The sequence below is a fragment of the Rattus norvegicus genome, chromosome 3, assembly GCF_036323735.1.
Source record: "Rattus norvegicus strain BN/NHsdMcwi chromosome 3, GRCr8, whole genome shotgun sequence".
NCBI lineage: Eukaryota > Metazoa > Chordata > Mammalia > Rodentia > Muridae > Rattus > Rattus norvegicus.
This window is the reverse complement of record NC_086021.1, coordinates 38606681-38625237: the sequence shown is the minus strand read 5'-3', so window position 1 is coordinate 38625237 and position 18557 is coordinate 38606681. Positions and strand designations below refer to the sequence as shown.

Here is an 18557-nt window from a genome sequence, read left to right as displayed (position 1 = left end):
ACCCTCACTCTCTCACCAGGGGAGCCCACAGTCCGTGCAGGAGCATGAGGCCACCTCGCAGTCCTCACACCTGTACCTGCTTCTGGGGGTCCTAAAGGAGTGGAAATCCTCACCAGGTCCCAACCTGGGCTCTGCACCCATGGCACTGGAGCAGAACCTGTCGGAGCTGCAGCTTCAGGAAGCTGTGGAAGTGACAGGGGACCTGGAGGTAGACTGCTACCGGGCACCTTGCTGTGAGAGCCAGGAAGAACTGGCTTTGCAGCACCTCCTGAAGGAGAAGCTGCTGGCTCAGCTGGAGGAGAAGCTGCGTGTGTTCGCGAACATAGTTGCTGTCCTCAACAAGGAAGTGGAGGCTTCCCACCTGGCGCTGGCCGCCTCCATCCACCAGAGTCAGTTGGACCGAGAGCACGTCCTGAACTTGGAGCAGAGGGTAGGTGACATGGGTGTATTTTCAGTGTCAGCTCAGGGAGCCCCTCTGCCATCCAGCCTCCTCACCAGTCATCCCTCTCAAAGCAGTTGCCTCCATCCAAGACCATCTCCCCTGTGTACCAGGACCTGCTATTAAGACCCTGAATTGGAAGCTTGGGTTAAAAACCAGAGCCCACTATCCAATGCAAAGCAGGCCCTCTGCTTAGAATTCATTGGGAACCCTTCCTCCATGGCCCCCTCCCTGGCCACTCCATTGCTGACCAGTTGTGATTGCTGTAGAATTCTCTCCACTAAGCCGTGTCTTCCCTCTACTTGTTCCTGGCTGTGCCCCTCAGGGCCTGTGGAACAACCTGCATCCTGTCTCCCACGACTGCTCTGGAACCATAGTCAGTGCTCACACTCTAGCAGACCGATTCCTTCCACGCCTTCGCCTGCGTGGTAGGCGGTGGTGTTCTCTTATTCTCTGCTTCAGTCTCTTTAATACTCCACACACAGACTGTAGCCTCAGACTGACTTGAGTCCGTAGTTCTCAACCCACCTCCTGTATTCAAGACTATTACTTTCCATAATTCAGCCAGCCAGTGCCAGACTCCTGTTACTTTGTTTAAAATAAAAAGCAACATTGCGTCATTGTCTCCCACTTAACCACTCCTGCCTTTAGTTCCACCCCTACTTAAGCTGCTGAGATGTGAGCCGCTCACCTTCTCTCTCATGACTGAAGTTTATTCTTTCAAATTTCTTTGGGTAACCTATTACAGGGTCCAAGCACTGGGCCCAAATGGGCAGGCAAAGCCTCCATCTATACCATTTACACCCTCAGCCCAGTTGAAAAGTACATTCCCTGAGGCCAAGGTGGGTTTCCGTCTCACCAGACTTCTGGCTCCATACCACTGGGTACCATGCAAGATATGAACAGAGAGGAAAGGAGCCCACCAGGGGTGGGAGGGGACAGCCTGGACAGGAGGATGGAAATCATTGTCAGAGCTGTGAAACACGGTGAGGGAGATCAGCCAGCTAAGGGCAATGGCTGGAGACTTCACAGGAAGGGATACATGGGCTGGGCTCCTGCTGGATGACTAAGAGTTGGTGACCAGGGGAGCAAGAAGAGAAAGGGACTCCAAGCATGGGGCAGCATGACAGTACAAATGCAGGCTCAGGCTCTGGATGATGCTTAGACAGGAAAACCTCTCTGGGGTGAATGTATTCCCATGCTCCCCTATCCGAAACAGTCCCCCAACCTGGGTGCTGGTACCTCTGGCTAACCAGCCTTCCCTGCAGGTGGTGGAGTTACAGCAGACCCTGGCTCAAAAAGACCAGGTTCTGGGCAAACTTGAGCACAGTCTGCGACTCATGGAGGAGGCGTCCTTTGATGGTACTTTCCTGTGGAAGATCACCAATGTCACCAAGCGGTGCCACGAATCAGTGTGTGGCAGGACTGTCAGCCTCTTCTCTCCAGGTAACTCCGCCTCATGGGCACAGAGACTGGTAGGGGAGACAGGCCTTAGGGGCCTGAGAGGCATGGAGTGAGAACAGCCATGCTGGATCAGTTTGGGGTCCCGGCCAGTGATTTGAGGGAGACAGAGACTGTGCTCTGACCCTTGGCTTTTAGGAGCACAGCAGCAGTCCTCTCTCCTCCTGAATCTCACCTGCACTCCGTAAAGTCAGGGTTCTTCTTGAGGCAGTGGGATGAGAAGGGGACCTGGGAGCCTAAGGTCAGTGGTGAGAGTGGAGCAGATGGAGGGACTCTCCGGGCAGTAGGCAGCCCTGGGGAGCTGTGTGCAGGATGGGAAGACCACGGCATTAGTAAATGAGTGGCTCTTTATTTCTGGGTCCCTTGCTCAAAACAACGATTTAACAGAGTAGTGACTTGATAGCTGTTGTTATTCTGTTGTTCACTGGTAATAAAATTTTCATGCATCTGTGCGTGTGTGCATGCACGTGTGTGCATGTGTGTGTCTATGTGTGTGCATGTGTGTATGTGTGTGTGCATGTGTGTATGTGTGTGCATGTGTGTATGTGTGTATGTGTGCATATGTATATGTATGTGTGTGCATGTGTGTGCATGTGTGTGTATGTGTGTGTACATGTGTGTATATGTGTGTATGCGTGTATGTGTGTATATGTATATGTATGTGTGCATATGTATATGTATGTGTGTGCATGTGTGTGTGCATGTGTGTGTATGTGTGTGCATGTGTGTATGTGTGTGCATGTGTGTATGTGTGTATGTGTGTGTGCATGTGTGTATGTGTGTATGTGTGTATATGTATATGTATGTGTGTGCATATGTATATGTATGTGTGTGTGCATGTGTGTGTGCATGTGTGTATGTGTATGCGCATGTGTGTATGTGTGTATGTGTGTATGCACATGTGTGTGCGCATGTGTGTGCACGTGTGTGTGTGTGTATAAATGGCATACATATAATATTTACACACAGCTCTGGGTCTGTTGAAGCCATACCATCTGCCAGGGCCAGGCCATTCCTGGATGTGACATTTGAGAGCCTTGCCAAGTGCCTGTCCTTACAGCCTCGTTTTACAGAAAAATAAGCTTAAGCCAAGGAGGTAGGGTCCCCATCAGGGGTGGCTTAGAGCTGTCTAGAGAGCTCTGCCCAAGGTTGTGCCGCCAGGGAGAGAGCTCCCTATTAGGCCCCCATGCTTGGTCACTGATGACGACTCACCTCTTAGGGCCATTCCCAAGGGTTAGCAGAAACAAGAAGTGCCCTTTTCACACCAGTCTCCAGGGAGGGCCCAACAGAGAAAACTCAACGCCAAGATTTGGGAGGCCTGGGCCTTAACCCTAATTCTGTCACAGGACATAAAACAATACCCAGCCACTTCCCCTTCCTGAGCTCAGTCTCTGGTTATTTGGTGGCTGGTTAAAATGGTAGCTCCCATGTGTAACTGGGAGGCAAGCAGCAAGGGACCCCAGGGAAGTAATTAAAACCACAAATGCTAGCTCAACCCCACTGCTGAGTCAGCACTGTCAAGTATGGGGCCTTCCCTGTGACCAGAAGGCTGGGTGCCAGCCCCAGGGTTAGGCAACAAGAGCATGGCCTTCCTCAACACTCTTCTAGAGGAGAGAGCTGGGCCCCATCCCCCGATATCCTCAGGTCCATGCCAGCTGGACCCCATCCCCTTATCCACACTGCCCGGTGCTGTCCTGTACTGACACTGGCTTCACCTTGCAGCTTTCTACACTGCCAAGTACGGTTACAAGTTGTGCCTGCGCCTGTACCTGAATGGGGATGGCTCAGGCAAGAAGACCCACCTGTCCCTGTTCATTGTCATCATGAGGGGAGAATATGACGCTCTGCTGCCCTGGCCTTTCCGGAACAAGGTATGGCCGTCAGAGAAGATGGTTTGGGGAAGGGCATGGTAACCTGGGTCCCGCTGACTTTAGCCATTGACTTAAAAGGCCTAGGCAAGCTTCCTGTGGTTACTGTAGTCAATTTCCATTTATAAAGTGAAACTGAATGCAAATTCCACAGCCAAGACTCCCCCAGCCCTCTGAGCAGGCACTGCAGCGTCTGGGGACAGAACACCCTGAGGAGGGTGAAGACCCAAGTGCTAGGCTGTCTAAAGCCCTCCCCAGGGAGTCCGGTGCCAGCAAGTTTAAAAACAGCTTCAGTAGGTGATGAGAAGCAGCGTTTCCTAGAGTACAGTCAAGGGCTTGTGCCAGGGCGGAGTTTGCATCCTGCTTAGGCAAGCCACTTCTCAGGGAAGCTCTGGGTACAGCAGATGCTCCGACCCAAGGCTTGACAGAAGCCCTAACCCCCCAGAGGAAGTCTCCTCCTCTGCCTGGTCAAGGGAGGTCCCAGCTAGAGTTTCTGAGCCGGGATCCAAGGCTAGGTACGTGTGTCCTGCCGCCTCCTTGTCAGTACTGTCAGCTGCCAGTGTAACTATGACATCAGAATCCCCACTGCTGTTGGCCTAGGGAGAAGGCTCAGATGAGTCCAGTTCCCCAGAACTCACATGGAAAGCCAGGAACAGGCACCCACCATCCCAGAACTGAGAAGGAGGGGACATGAGGACCCCCTGGGACTTTCTAGACAGCCAAGCTACAGTAACCGGTTATCTCTAAGTCTGAAAAAAAAAATGAATGAATGAATGACTAAATAAAAAAAGGTGGAAGCAATTAAGGAAGACACCTGATGGTGACTCTGATTTACACACACACACACACACACACACACACACACACACACACACACACACATACACACACACAGAAAGGATTTCCATTGCTTTCCTGCTGTGTGGGCCAGAGAAGGACAAAGCTTGAAGCTGCTATAGAATCCGATGTTCTTTCAACTCCCTAGCACAGATGGGAAGTCCTGACACTGACACCCCCACTCTGTGTGAACTAAGGGTCAGAAGCACAGCCCAAGCAGTGAGCATGCAGCGCCCCCTGACCCCAAACACTGGGCTTCCGTCTTACGGAGCCTGACCCTCTCCCTGCCCCTACCTTACAGGTCACCTTTATGCTACTTGACCAGAACAACCGTGAGCACGCCATTGATGCCTTCCGGCCTGACCTGAGCTCAGCCTCCTTCCAGCGGCCGCAGAGTGAGACCAACGTGGCCAGCGGCTGCCCGCTCTTCTTCCCCCTCAGCAAGCTGCAGTCGCCCAAGCACGCCTACGTAAAAGATGATACAATGTTCCTCAAATGCATTGTGGACACCAGTGCTTAGAGATGGACCCGAGTGTCTCCTGAAGGGAACCAGCTTAGACTGGGGGACTTAGTTAGACAGGCAGGCCCTGCCCTTGGAGCCCACAGTCCAGGACAAGGATGGGCCGAGGTTGGCATGACTTGAGTGCCATAACATGTTGGCTGTGGCTAATGTGAGACTGGAGGAACTTGAGCTGTGCGTACAGAGACAGTGGAGGAGAAGACAGAAGTGCTCTCTTCACACAGACCACAACACCAGGAGGCCAGCATGCCAGCAAGTCCTGAATGTTGAGACCAGTTTAGGTCAAGACGACAAGAACCTGGCCTGAGGCATGGACATTGAGCCAAGGTTGTGGAGCCTAAGTGGAGGGGCACTCCTACTCGGACATTCTCTGGAGGTCAGGGTATAACTGGGAAAAATGCCCCATCTCTCTGTTCAGACTGAAAACTAGGACCGCAGGGCAGAAGGGACAGACATGAATGTGAATTTAACCTGTCCTGGGTTGAGTACCTACATTAACAGACATGTAAACAGGTCAGTCCAGAAGCTGTCCTGGGAAATGCTTGCCGGCTGGATTTGAAGACCTTTGATGCTTTTACAGATAAAACAAACAACAGCAAAAGCCTTGAATTTCAAGCTTCCTGTTGCTGGTGAGACAATCCCACAGAGGATTCTGGAGAAATAGAATCCTTTACTTCTCATCCCTCCAGCTCCCTGTTCACCTAAACCTCTACACCTAGCAGCCCAGTTACCCAACAAACAGAAGCACACCCAGCCATGTAAGTCTAGGGCTGGTGTCCAACATATGCACCGTCATGACTGCTCACAGAGTGCCCAGCCAAAGGGGGAATACACTACTAGGTCTGCCATTCCTCTCTCCATGTTCCTTCCTTCCTTCCTTCCTTCCTTCCTTCCTTCCTCCCTCCCTCCCTCCCTCCCTTCCTCCCTTCCTCCCTTCCTCCCTTCCTCCCTCCCTTCCTTCCTTCCTTCTTTCCTCCCTCCCTCCTGCCCTTCCCCTCTCCTCCAACTCTTACTCCTCCTCCTTTCCCTCCCTCCTTCCCCCATCTCCTTCTAGAAAAAGTCTCATGTAGCCCAGACTGGTTTCAAACTCAGTTTATAGTCAAGGATGACGCTGAATTCCTGATTCTCTTGCCTCTGGCTCCCAAGCGCTGGGATCAAAGGCATGTGTCATCCTGTCTGTTACATGAGGTGTTGGCGATCGAACCCAGGGCTTCCTGCATGGTGGGCCAGCTCTCTGCTTAGCTACATCCCCACACCTTTAATGGCGGCGTGCTTCTGATGGGAGGAGAATGTCTTCACACACACAGTGTGAGAGGCACTGTGCTCTCGGCGAAGCGTTACAGAGCTCTGTGTGCCGCGTGCCTAGGCACTGCAGGGGAAATGTTGAGACACGCAGCCCACTCTCCTGTATCTTCTAGTTCACCTGGAAGCCAGCATTTTTTCTAATTAGCGAAAGCAGAGTGTCGGGGAAAGCATAGAAGCCACTGGACAAACGAGAAAAGGCTTCGTGGAGGAAGTGAGCCTCAAATGCCAGCCTGAAATATGTTAAAATGCAGAAGATCCGGGTGTGGAGGAGAGAATAGCCTTGGAGGGATGAGACAAGTCTAGGCTGCAAGCAGGGGCTGGGTGACCACAGGCTGGAGAGGAAGGCTGACCCAGCCAAAACAGATAGGCCAAGTGGCCAGATCACAGAAAGCATCACGTACGAACTAGTAGTGCACACCTACAGGGCCCTGGGTCTGCTAACAGAAGGGTGAGACAGTGGTTTAAACAGACAGATCATTTATCTTCCAAAGAAGCCCTGCACTGTTGTTCTCTTCCAGGTGACCAAGGGGTCAGGGAGGCAAGCTGCTGGCAGATCTCATTTCCCTGCACCCTCACAGCCACGCATTGAGGAACAAAGGCTTGCACCCACTTACAGATGGGAAAGCTGAGGCCAGAGCAACCATGGCAGAAACACTGGCATTGCAAGTCCCATCTTCAGTGTCCAATCTCCCTCCCTTCCTACAGGTTTCCCTCCAATGATACCTCCAGCTATGACACGGTTGAAAAGCAACAGGTGGGGTCCTTCACCCAGCCTGAGGGTCAACTCTGCAGGATATTGACAACCCTGCATCCGCTCAGAGGCCACAGGCCACGTTGTTGAGTCCACAGGCGACCCGCAGACAGTGACTAAAAAGTGGGAAGAACTGGTTCGTGCCTTTAACTGTGAGGTTCTCTGTAGATGAGAAACACTTGCAGAAGAACTCATAAAAGAAGCACCAGGCAGAAAGAAGAGTCACCATGATCCCAGATACTTGAGGGCACTGCTGGGGAAGTTTTCCTGTCTTTGGAAAGCAGTACTTCAGGGGTGAACCAGCTCAGAGAGGTCAGGCAGTTTTCTCAAGGACAAACAGGCAATAGGGGAGTCTCTGCCTCCAGAGTCTGAAGCTTACTACTCGCGGTGGCGTCCTCCCCGGGGACTTGGGTGAGTGGTAGGATGTCAGATGAGAAGTGGCATGCCTCCTGGAACAGCTGCCAGCCCTCCAGCCTCCCTCCCCAACAGCGGCGCCTCTTGCTCTCAGCACTCGCTTGGTGGGGACGCTTCTTGGGTGGGATCCCCTAGTGACCCTGCACCAGAAGCTGCATTTCATTTGCCTCCCCATCTGGGGCACGCATGCACACACATGGATGTGTTTAGGCAGAGAGCACGCATTGGCGCAGATGAGATTTAGGGAGCATACCACAGGGAGCTGGGTATTATAGTCACTTGGGCCTTTGGCATTCTGTTAGGAACTTTCCTCAAGCCCCACCTGTCTGGAGCCTTTTCCTCCTGGGAAAGCCAGAGAGGCGAGAGGCCGTGCTAACAGGACCATCCAGAAACCACTGAAGAGCAATAGGAAGACCCAGAGTGGGGCAGACACTGGACCAGGCCACCTACCAGGTTGGGCGTTTGCCTTCCCCACCACACACACAACCTGTACCCTCAGCCTCCCACAAGCCAATGGAGTAGTTGGATCCATTCCCCACCCCACCCCCAGCAACAGGGACTGTACTCCTTTGCAGAGTTATCAACAAACGAACGGTGCTCTTGCTCGCTCTCTCTCTCTCTCTCTCTCTCTCTCTCTCTGTGTGTGTGTGTGTGTGTGTGTGTGTCTGTCTGTCTGTCTGTCTGTCTCTGTGTCTCTGTCTCTGTGTGTGTCTCTCTGTCTCTGTCTCTCTCTCCCATCTCTCTTTCTTTCAATGTGTATGTGTGTGAGCATGTGTGTGTACACACATCTACGTGTGTGAATGTGCTTGAAGGTGGCTTCTTATGTAGTGCTGGGGACTGAACTCGGGTTGTCAGGCTTGTGCAGCAAGAACTTTACCGACTGAGCCGTCTCCCCAGTCAGGCCCCTTTGTAGAGGTTTTAGGGAAAGAGCTTGGGGAGAGAGGAGGGCACTCAGGGAAGCAACTCCTCCAGAAGAGCCAAGCCACCATGGGCCTAAGTCTTCGGACCATGCCTCATAGCCTGCCATACTGGTACAGCCAGGAGCCTGCTGGGGTCCGTCTGTGGAAGATCTCCTTGTCTACAAAACTGATCTCGTTGCATACTCTCACCCCCAAGCACAGATCTGTCCATGCAGTACTCACCATCCCAGTAGTGATGGAGCCTATTTGAAACACAGCTCCTCCCTGCTACATCTGTCCCATATACATTGTGCACCGTGAGGTGATAAGGGTACCCCAAGGCCCTCAGAGCATGTGCTATCTCTGAGCTCACACCACAGGCAGAAGAGTGGTGATAAATATAGATATAGGCCCTGAGCAGCAACCTTTTCAGAAGCCCATTTTCACTTCCTATCTATCTAATGAGGCCACTAAACCCTGTGAGCTCTCTCAGCGCACCACCACACACTGCCAGAACTCAGGTCTCCTAGTACATGGGAACACATACCACACACATATACACACCGCACTACACCGCACACCACACACATATAACATACACATACAACACAAACCAAACACCACACACACATACCATATCACACACCACACACACACACACACACACACACCACACAGATACACATAATCCATACACACACACGCACCACACATCACATACACACACAGATACACACACAGATACACACGCACCACACATCACATACACATAACATACACATACAACACAACCACACACACACACACACACACACACACACACACACACACACACATTTCTGCTCGGAAAGCTTCCTTTGCAGATACAAGCACTTCACCTTCTAATCATGTTGCCCTCATCTGAGAAAGTTATCAATTTCACAGGTAAGACAAGTGTAGCCTTGTCTTGGGATAGGAGGTAACTTGCCCCATGGCCTACAGTTAGTTTGTGACCGAGCTTTGGCTTCAGTGGGAGTCTGATTACACTCTCGCCTTTGCCCCCTGGAGCCACCTATCCAGCAGAGCGATCACTAAAGCATGTGGGCGAACTTAAGGCAAGCTTGAGACAGCCCTTCATTTGCGCAGACTTGGATGTGGGAAATGAGTTCCGATTAAGTTAAATATCTTTATTTGAGAGAGCATCTTGGATTCCCCCAGGGGGCCCAAGGTCATCACCAGAGAGATTATGAAAAGAATAAGACCCCCAAGGCAGAGAAGAGGAAAATGAAGAGAGAAACAGAGACAATAGAAACTTTCGTATGCGGCTGAACTTGAGGCCCGTGTGTGCCACATGGGGCACCTTTACCAGAGCCTGACAACTTGATCTGACCCTGAAAATCTCGATTCAGGCTGCTAACCTCCAGGGCTGGAGGAGACACGTGGCTTCCAGCCACTAGGTATGTAGTAATGTGTTCCAGCAGTCACAAGAAATGAACGGGGCCCTTGAATTGTGGCTGCACCCAGTTGGGACTTGCTGAAATCTATGACACACACAGACTTGATAGCAAAGAGAGAATCTCGCTTATCTCGCCAACGTTTCATGTGGCTGACATGCTAAAGATTTCCACGTTCTGGATATTAGATTTCTAGGAAACTTAGAAACCTAGCCACCAGGTCACGTGAGCTTCACATCCAATCACGGGATTGGATTGCCTTGGCCGAAAGGAACAGGCTCCACCCTCTCCGAGTGGCCTGTGGCCGGCTCTGCAGAGCTGGAGACGGGAATCCCCCTATGCGCACACATCCCTTCAGATGGGGAGTACTGGTGGTAGGTGAGTGTCCCCCACCCCTCCCCTACTCCCGCCCCCCACCGCCCCCCCTGGTGTCTTATTTTTAGCTCTCGCTGGCTCAGCACAGCTGGCTCTGAAACCTTGCTGGGTGTAAGCCAGCCCCAACTGCCATCTCCTTGCCAACGAGGGTCTCAGGAGAGGTTGGTTCAATGGTTCTGGGGCCTTTCAAGGGCCTATGAGCAAGCTCCCAACCTCCCTGGCAAGGCTAACCATAGTCCGTGTTTTTTGGATAACGAAACCGAGGTTCCTGCAAGGCTCAGAGGTGGCTGCACTGGGTCTTAGAAGGAAACCTTCCTCTAGCACCACAACACTTGACCAGGCTGAAGCTGTGGATCTGTGCACCCAGTGCCAGCTGCTCTGGGGCCTCACACAAGCTTCTCCAGGACAGAGGGGTGGCACTTTGTACTTTGAAAAGGTCTTCTTGCTTTGATTTTCTTTTTTCAGTGATGGGCTTGACCCCAGTGTTGGGGTTTAAATCTCGGCTCATGTCCAGACAGAACACACCAAACCAACATGGTTCCATGTGGAGAGGTTTAATGAGAGAAGAAGAGCAGAAGGGAGAAGGAAAGGAAGCCAGCCATGAGCACATGGAGGGAAGAGGAGGGATGGGGAGAGAAGGGCCAGGGAAGAGGGCAAGAGAACAGAGCAGAGAGCAGAAGAACAAGGACCAAGAAGGGGGTGGGGGGGTGAGCACCCCCCTTTATAGCCAGGTACAGCTGGCTGTTGCCAGGCAACTGTGGGGCGGAGCATACCTGGCTGTTGCCAGGTAGCTGAGGGGGGTGGAGCTTAGACAGAATACCAATGCCTGAAGCCGCTGGTGTACTAAGCCCTAGGAAAGTATTCTAATCAAGAGAAGAGCTAGCCAGCACCAAAATGAAGGCTGGCACGCTAACCTTTTACTTGTTGAACCACCGGCCCAGGGTCAAGAGTGCTTTCGAGTGTTCCTTTTTTAATAAAATGGCGTCACAGATGTGCTCCCGTACAAGCTCAGCGTTAAGGAAAGAAAGTAATCTGAATAAATCCTCAGCCCCAAGCCTGGCTCAGGAAACTATTCGTTATAACCAATGCTGAACGATAACTCACTGGACCTTCTCGAACACCAGTGCGTCGAACAGAACTCATGCTGTTTTCATGTATGGTTTTATGCTGGGGATTGAATCCAGGATCTCCTATGTGCTAAGTCCACACTCCACCACTGAGCTACATCCCCAGGCTCTCAGTAAACATCCGTTGGCTGCGGTGTCTGTTTTTATAACCTGCAGACTGAAACCCGGATGCTTAGAAGACACACACAGGAGTACGTTACTGTATCAGGAAGCTATTAAACAACCCCGAGCTGCTACTGCACCCCTCTCTTCCCAGGCCTCCCTCTGCATAGTAATGCCCCGACCCCCTAGATTAAGCCTCAGCTTCCAGGTTCGTCCTTGGCTCAGGCTGCCTCCTTGTTCTCCTGTGCATAGCAGTAGCCTGGGGAGGTAGCAGCTTCATCAATGCCCTGGCTAATTTGATGGACGGATCTGGCTTCTTTATGGCCTCTAATTATTCAGTAATCATCTAGGTGTGACTGGAAAGGAATTTTGTGGGTGTAATTACCATTTATAATTGGTCAGTTTTAATGAAAGGGTTATCCTAGTTGATCTGTTAGCAGGTGCTTGGAACCAAACTGAGGCTTCTCTGAAAACGAAAGTCACCTTGTGTGCAGGAAGGGCAGCCAGCCTGGCCCATTGCGGGTCCTGGGGCCAGCTGGGGGCGGGGGGCCAATGGCCTCAGCGGATTCCACAATCAAGTCAGTTATTCGCAATAAATCAGCCCAAATGATTGAGTCTAAAAAACCTATTTTACCCTCACGCAACATGATCTCTAAATGTGAGTTTGTTTTTAAGTGTACAAAATAAATCACAATTCAAAATAAGGTTATGTCCTACTTTAAGTAAATAGGACATCAACAGCGTCATTGGGATAATTATACTAAGATGCCATTTAGCTATCAAATGAACAGGTGTGCCGATCAATCGTGTTCCCTAAACCCCCGGATGCTGGCAGCAGAGGGAGGCTTAATGCTGGCTTCTGGGCTGTGTTTCCTTAAGGGTCCAGTTCCTAACCTTATGAATCTGTTACTGTGAGGGCTCCAGAGAGGAACCTCATTCAGGAGGCCAGCAGAGATGGAGTGGGAGGGCTTCCTTCCTCCTTATGGAGCTTCAAGACTCGTTTTATCTTCGATGCCTTCCCGGAGCCCTGCCCAGGGCTGATGCCAGTGCTCAGGGCACTATCTGGCAGCCAGAGATGTGACAGTAGCTAAGGGGTAGGGGAACTTAGTCCGTAGACATTGGCAGGCGCCCCTGCCCCCACAGCAGGAAAAACTGTTCCAAATGAACTCTGCACCCCAGGCAAGACCCCCTGGGGTGGGGCACATTCAGCTGACAGCCTATGGTAGCCTGCAACTTGCCCCACCCAGCTAGGCCAGGGCCCAACTTGCCTCTAGGTCAAGTCACCTTCTTAGAAGGTGATCTGGAGACAAGGGGCCAGGTGGCCCCAGAGATAGCAAATCCCAAGGGTCTGGGGCTTTATTGAAGGAATGTAACCTGAGCCTCGGCTGGAGGAAGGATGGACGGGGAAGCCTGCAGTTCTATGGATGGTTTTCTACTTCTCCTATATCTTCCCCGCTTAATAACTGAAATCCTGTAAGGAAGTTCATGCCTTCTGGGTTTATATTTTCAACTATAAGATGGTATCCAGGATAGGTGAAAACCTAAAATTTAAACATATAAAGTATGTTAAAATGATTCCTAATTCCAATGTCAAAAAATAGAAAGTGAAGATGGTGGGTTGTCTCAGCACATGGGATGAACTTAGGGAAGTAATATTATAGGTTGACACTCACCACCTCACCGGACAGGGACCCTTTGTCCTACTTATTCCCATACGTAGCTGAGGTCTCATCATGGGGTTGGGACTGTCACAGAACAGTGGAAGCCCGTCAAGGAAACCATTGCTTAACACCCACCATCTGCCAGACTGGGTCTGTGAGAGCTTCACCAGAATTAGAAACTGCTGCTGTTCACAAACTGAAATCCACTAATATGTCCAGAAGTCCCAAACAAACCTGGCCGGAAACCTGCTCTCCCATATTATGACCCATAATGCCAGGCCCTCCCTTCCGTGGTTTGATGGGATGGAGAATTTGTGACAGGCCCCAGGTTAATGTTGATACTCTTTTTTTTTTTTTTTTTTGGTTCTTTTTTTCGGAGCTGGGGACCGAACCCAGGACCTTGCGCTTCCTAGGCAAGTGCTCTACCACTGAGCTAAATCCCCAACCCCTAATGTTGATACTCTTAACCTGGAATCCCCTACACAACAGTGATGACGCAACAGTCGATGACTGGCACTTAGGCAGACCCTGAGTTGACCAAGGCTACTTAGCAGTGCTAGAGAGTTGGACTTTCCTAACTGTCCTACCCTCGGGAACTGCCCTCCATCATCCCCAAGACCCCTCCAGGATACCGTGAGACACGTACACATCTATGAAGCCAGAAAGTCAGGTTACTGTCCAGGATGACACTGGAGGGACTAGGGAACAGCTGGTAAGTGTTTGCCTCTCAAACATGACAACCTGAGTTCAATCCTCAGACCCCTCAGAAGCACGGCATAGCAGTGTGTGCTTAAAAATCCCAGCGCTGGGGACCTGGAGACAGGAGACCTCACTGACCAACCAGCCTAGCCGAATTAGGGAACTCCAGGTCCAGTGAGAGATCCTGTCTCAAAGGAGACTAATAGCATTCCTGAGAATGACATCCAGGATTGGCCTCTGACCTCCGTGTGTACACACACAACATATACCCGCATGTATACAACATAAACACTCACAAACATGTATGCACACATCCACATAAAAATAAAAAAGATGGGGGCTGAAGAGACAGGTCAGCCGTGAAGAGTATTGCTCTTCTTGGGGAGGCCTCGTTTGGTTCTGAGCACCCGCGTGGGGCAACTCACAGCCACTTGTAACTCCAGCTTCAAGGGGATCTGATATCTCTGGTAACTGGAGCATCTGCATGAAGGCCCACACACCCACACAGAGACCTGTAATTAAAAGTAAAATGAATGTTTAAAAGTAACATTTTTAAAAATGATGCAACTCAGCTCAGGGCATGGTCGGAGCAGGGAAGCTTGCAAAAAACTGTCAGAGACTTCCAGAAAACAGACACAGAGAGGGCAAAGGGAAGTGGTGGAGCAGATAGGAAACACCTACAGCCCCTAAGCATGCTGGGAGAGTAATGGGGCAACCTGACTTGGTAAGCAGGCAAGAAGCACAGAGAATATGGACACCTGTGGATTTCTTTTTTTTTTTTTTTTTTTTTATTAACTTGAGTATTTCTTATATACATTTCGAGTGTTATTCCCTTTCCCGGTTTCCGGGCAAACATTCCCCTCCCCCCTCCCCTTCCTATGGGTGTTCCTCTCCCCACCCTCCCCCCATTGCCGCCCTCCCCCCAACAGTCTAGTTCACTGGGGGTTCAGTCTTAGCAGGACCCATGACTTCCCCTACCTGTGGATTTCTTGCCAAGACTCTCTAGTCACTTAGTCAAAAAGAGAACGGCCCCACTCAGACATAAACCTCATCTATTAGATGCCTGAATAACATTTACGGACCAGTCCTCTCCACAACTCCGATGAGGCAGGCTCTGGGGTTATCACCATTGCGTAGCTGAGGAACCAAGGCTGCAATATTACACATGTGGAAAGGGCAGGGCCCTTGTCTCCCTCTCTAAGCCCTGCGCCCCACCCCCGCCCCACCCCCGCCTCACCCCCGCCCCGCCCCCGCCTCAACCCCGCCCCCACCCCTGCTCTGTCCAGAGCATCTGCTCTGTGTGAAGTCCTGGGAGGTTCATTCTAGTGGTGACTCATCGGAGCAGTCGCTTATCAGTCATCTTTTCTCTTTTGGAGCATTTGCTGTTTACCTGGAGTTAGTTGTTTATAGCATTCCTTATTCCAGAAAGCACTTCATGTCTTTGGTGGAGGGGTAAAAGGATATACTTTTACAGACACAGCTATGACTGTGTGGAAGGATCAAAAAAGGCCAGACATGAGACACAGACTCAGAGGACAGGCCTGAAGTCCTACATACTCTGTGCAGAGGTCCCACATTCTTCTCAGAGCTTTCTAAACGACAAAGCTTGGTTCCATACAACACAGTTCCTGGTGTCTACTCCCACACGTGGTTACTGAGGCAAATAAAACTCTCCAAGGCCCTCAGACCAGGAGTCTAAGAGAACATCGCTGCTCCTGAGTAACGATGTCCCCAGACAGCTTCTGCTGGGATATGCAACACACTCCTCTGAGGGCTGATTCCTGAGCCTTGTTCCATGCAGACCCACATCTGCAGAGGAAAGAGGCTAGAGCACGCATGTCTCTTTCTAGTTTAATCTGTGGAGGTCAGAACACACACCTGCAGCTAATGCTGCACTCTTCTGGGGGCTGTCATAAAAGAAAGCACCTGAGCTTTCTTTCAAATCGTTTGAATTAATTGTCAGCTTTCAGAAGCTAGAATTTGGCCTGGTGGTGGTGGCGGCAGAGAGTGCCGTTAATCTCAACACTCAGAAGGCAGAATCTGGAGGATCTGAGTTCAAAGCCAGCTCTAGTCTAGAAAGTGAGTTCCAGGACAGCCAAGGCTACACAAAGAAACCCTGTCTCGGGAAAAATAAAAAACTAAAGTTACAATTTTTCACACACTCGTACATACACAAATCCAGACTTTTTGCCAATCTCTTCTAAAACAAAAGAAATTTGACAAGGAGACCATATTTTCCAAGGGCAAAAATTGGTTCTGGCTTCGTATTCCATCCCTCTACGGTTCTGTGAATGTCCTACTGGACTCTAATGCCCCTCCCCAACTCCGCAGGATACCTGGAGTCTGCGGTCAGTCTTAGTATGTTTTGTGTATCAGAACATCTGGTAGCCTAGTGTCCCAGGGCAGGCTCCTGAGACTGAAGCAGGAAGAGGGTACACAGGTTTTGCTGTAGCTGGCTGTGAAAGGTCATGGGATGGGGAGAGGTGCTCATCCAGCCAAGCACTGCCCATCCAGACAAATGGATGAATCGTTTTCTTTCAACATATCATTGGGCTTCAGAGGTTATGAGGCGAAGACTACACTCCCTAGCAAGTGGGTGTCCGGAGCATAGCTCCGGTGAATGGCTGTGTCAGAGAACCATTTAGAAGACGCTCTTCCACCCACACTCTCCAACCCCATGCCCAGGGCAACCCTTGACCAGCTCGACAGAAAGCTGTGTTACTGAACTTTGTACTAGGCATCCCCCCAATAAACCGTGATGAGCAGAGAAGCGGCGCTCCCTCTAGGGGTGTACAAGTGGGTATCTATCCCTGCCTATGGGATCCTAACCACTCCCCCCCCAACGGAAGAGGCGGGGACTGCCCAGGAAGTAAATATCCAGCCGTGAAGAGCCCAATCCAGGTGAGTTACGGTCCAAGATACTGAGTGGAAACTGCAGAGTACAGTCCGCAGCCAGTCTTATATATTAGATCAGAAGGCCAGTTTGGGATAGAGAGTAGACAGGGTTGTGAATCTGATGCCAGCTAAGGTTAAACTTGACCCTGATCTAGAAGCTTCCTATGGAGGTCTTTAAGTCCCGTCGGTGCACGAATCTTTGCTGCGGCCAAGTTGCCAAGGAGGACTTCCAGAAAGGACTCGAGCCTGGGACCAGGAAGAGATTGAAGCAGAAAACGAGGGTCTTCATCAGCCTCTGCAGCTATTCTATGGAAATTCTTCCCTCTTCCGTCCACACCCTTTCAAACAGTCTGAATCAGAGGCCGTGTGTGTGTGTGTGTGTGTGTGTGTGTGTGTGTGTGTGTGTGTGTGTGTGTGTGTGTGTGTGTGTGTGAAGGATGTATTTATCTGCTATTTGAAAGCTGCGGTTTCTCTTTAACAGCTCCTGGGCCCCATCCTTTGACCAGACACCAGGAAGGAATGAAGGAGGACTCTCTTGATAATGAGCACAGTGGGCCTCAGCGTGGCCTGTGGCGTCACTGGCTCGGCTGCCAGCCGTTTCTCATTTCTAACTGGGCAAAGTTTTCAGGACATTTTTATGGGCTGCCCCAAAGCCAGCTGGAAGCACTTTTCCCATAAACTCTCCCAGAGACAAGTAGCCAGGTTTCACATATTAAAATGAAAATGTCAAAAGGGCCGCTAAAAAGACAACGTTGTGGGCTCATTTATGAGGCTGTAGTCACAAACGCAGTACAGAGGCATCTGCCCACTGTGTTAGGCTGTGATGGTGCTGGATTGTTTGCTTGCCCAGTGTTTGTTTAGGACACGGTCTCATGGAACCCAGGCTGGCCTCAAAACTTACTTTGTCAATGAAGAGGACCTCATCTCCATGTCTTTCTGCAAGCTAAAATTACAGGGGTGTAACGCCATGCTGGATGCTATGCACTGCTAAAGCTAGAACCCAGGACTTCGTGCATGCGAGGCAAGAAATTGAATTACAGTCGCAGGAGCTACAAAACTCTTGAGGTTTTTTTTTTTCCTTTTTTTTTTTTTTTTATTAACTTGAGTATTTCTTATATACATTTCGAGTGTTATTCCTTTTCCCGGTTTCCGGGCAAACATCCCCCTCCTCCTCCCCTTCTTTATGGGTGTTCCCCTCCCCATCCTCCCCCCCTTGTCGCCCTCCCCCCAACAATCTAGTTCACTGGGGGTTCAGTCTTAGCAGGACCCAGGGCTTCCCCTTCCACTGGTGCTCTTACTAGGATATTCATTGCTACCTATGAGGTCAGAGTCCAGGGTCAGTCCATGTATAGTCTTTAGGTAGTGGCTTAGTCCCTGGAAGCTCTGGTTGCTTGGCATTGTTGTACATATGGGGTCTCGAGCCCCTAACTCTTGAGTTTTGTTGTGGTGTTACTTGTTCGTTTTTTGCAAAGGCAGTGGTCAAATTAGGACACTGAGGATTGCTTGTTTATCAAGTTAACTCAGCAAACTGTACAACTTGAGCACACCAAGAAGCTACGTTGGCCATCAGTCCCATACCCATCCATTACCCTCAGGTTCATAGTTTGCCATTTACAGTTTGTAGATTTGATACTCTCATTTCTCAGAGGAGGGAATCCTGGTCCATCAGCCACCTTAACCAAAGTTGTCATCTAGTAGATGGCAGAACTCAATCTTGAGTTAAGCTGGATCTAAGTCTAGGTTCTGTGTCGCCGGCTTAAGTTGGGCTACT

At 50.7% G+C, this 18557-nt stretch overlaps 1 protein-coding gene across 4 annotated transcripts in view; it reads left to right on the top strand.

The window, feature by feature from the left end:
* Positions 1-17531, top strand: part of Traf1 (TNF receptor-associated factor 1) — a 31935-nt gene extending 14404 nt beyond the window's left edge. For 3 of the 4 annotated variants that reach the window (XM_039105872.2, XM_006233999.5, XM_039105873.2), the window contains exons 7-10: positions 20-430; positions 1708-1885; positions 3623-3771; positions 4907-17531. In XM_039105872.2, coding sequence (XP_038961800.1) covers positions 20-430; positions 1708-1885; positions 3623-3771; positions 4907-5125 — 957 coding nt within the window. In that variant the 3' untranslated portion in view covers positions 5126-17531. The remainder of the gene's footprint in view (positions 1-19; positions 431-1707; positions 1886-3622; positions 3772-4906) is intronic. The other variant, NM_001271240.2, reaches the window with a different exon arrangement.
* Positions 17532-18557: the final 1026 nt, after the last annotated feature.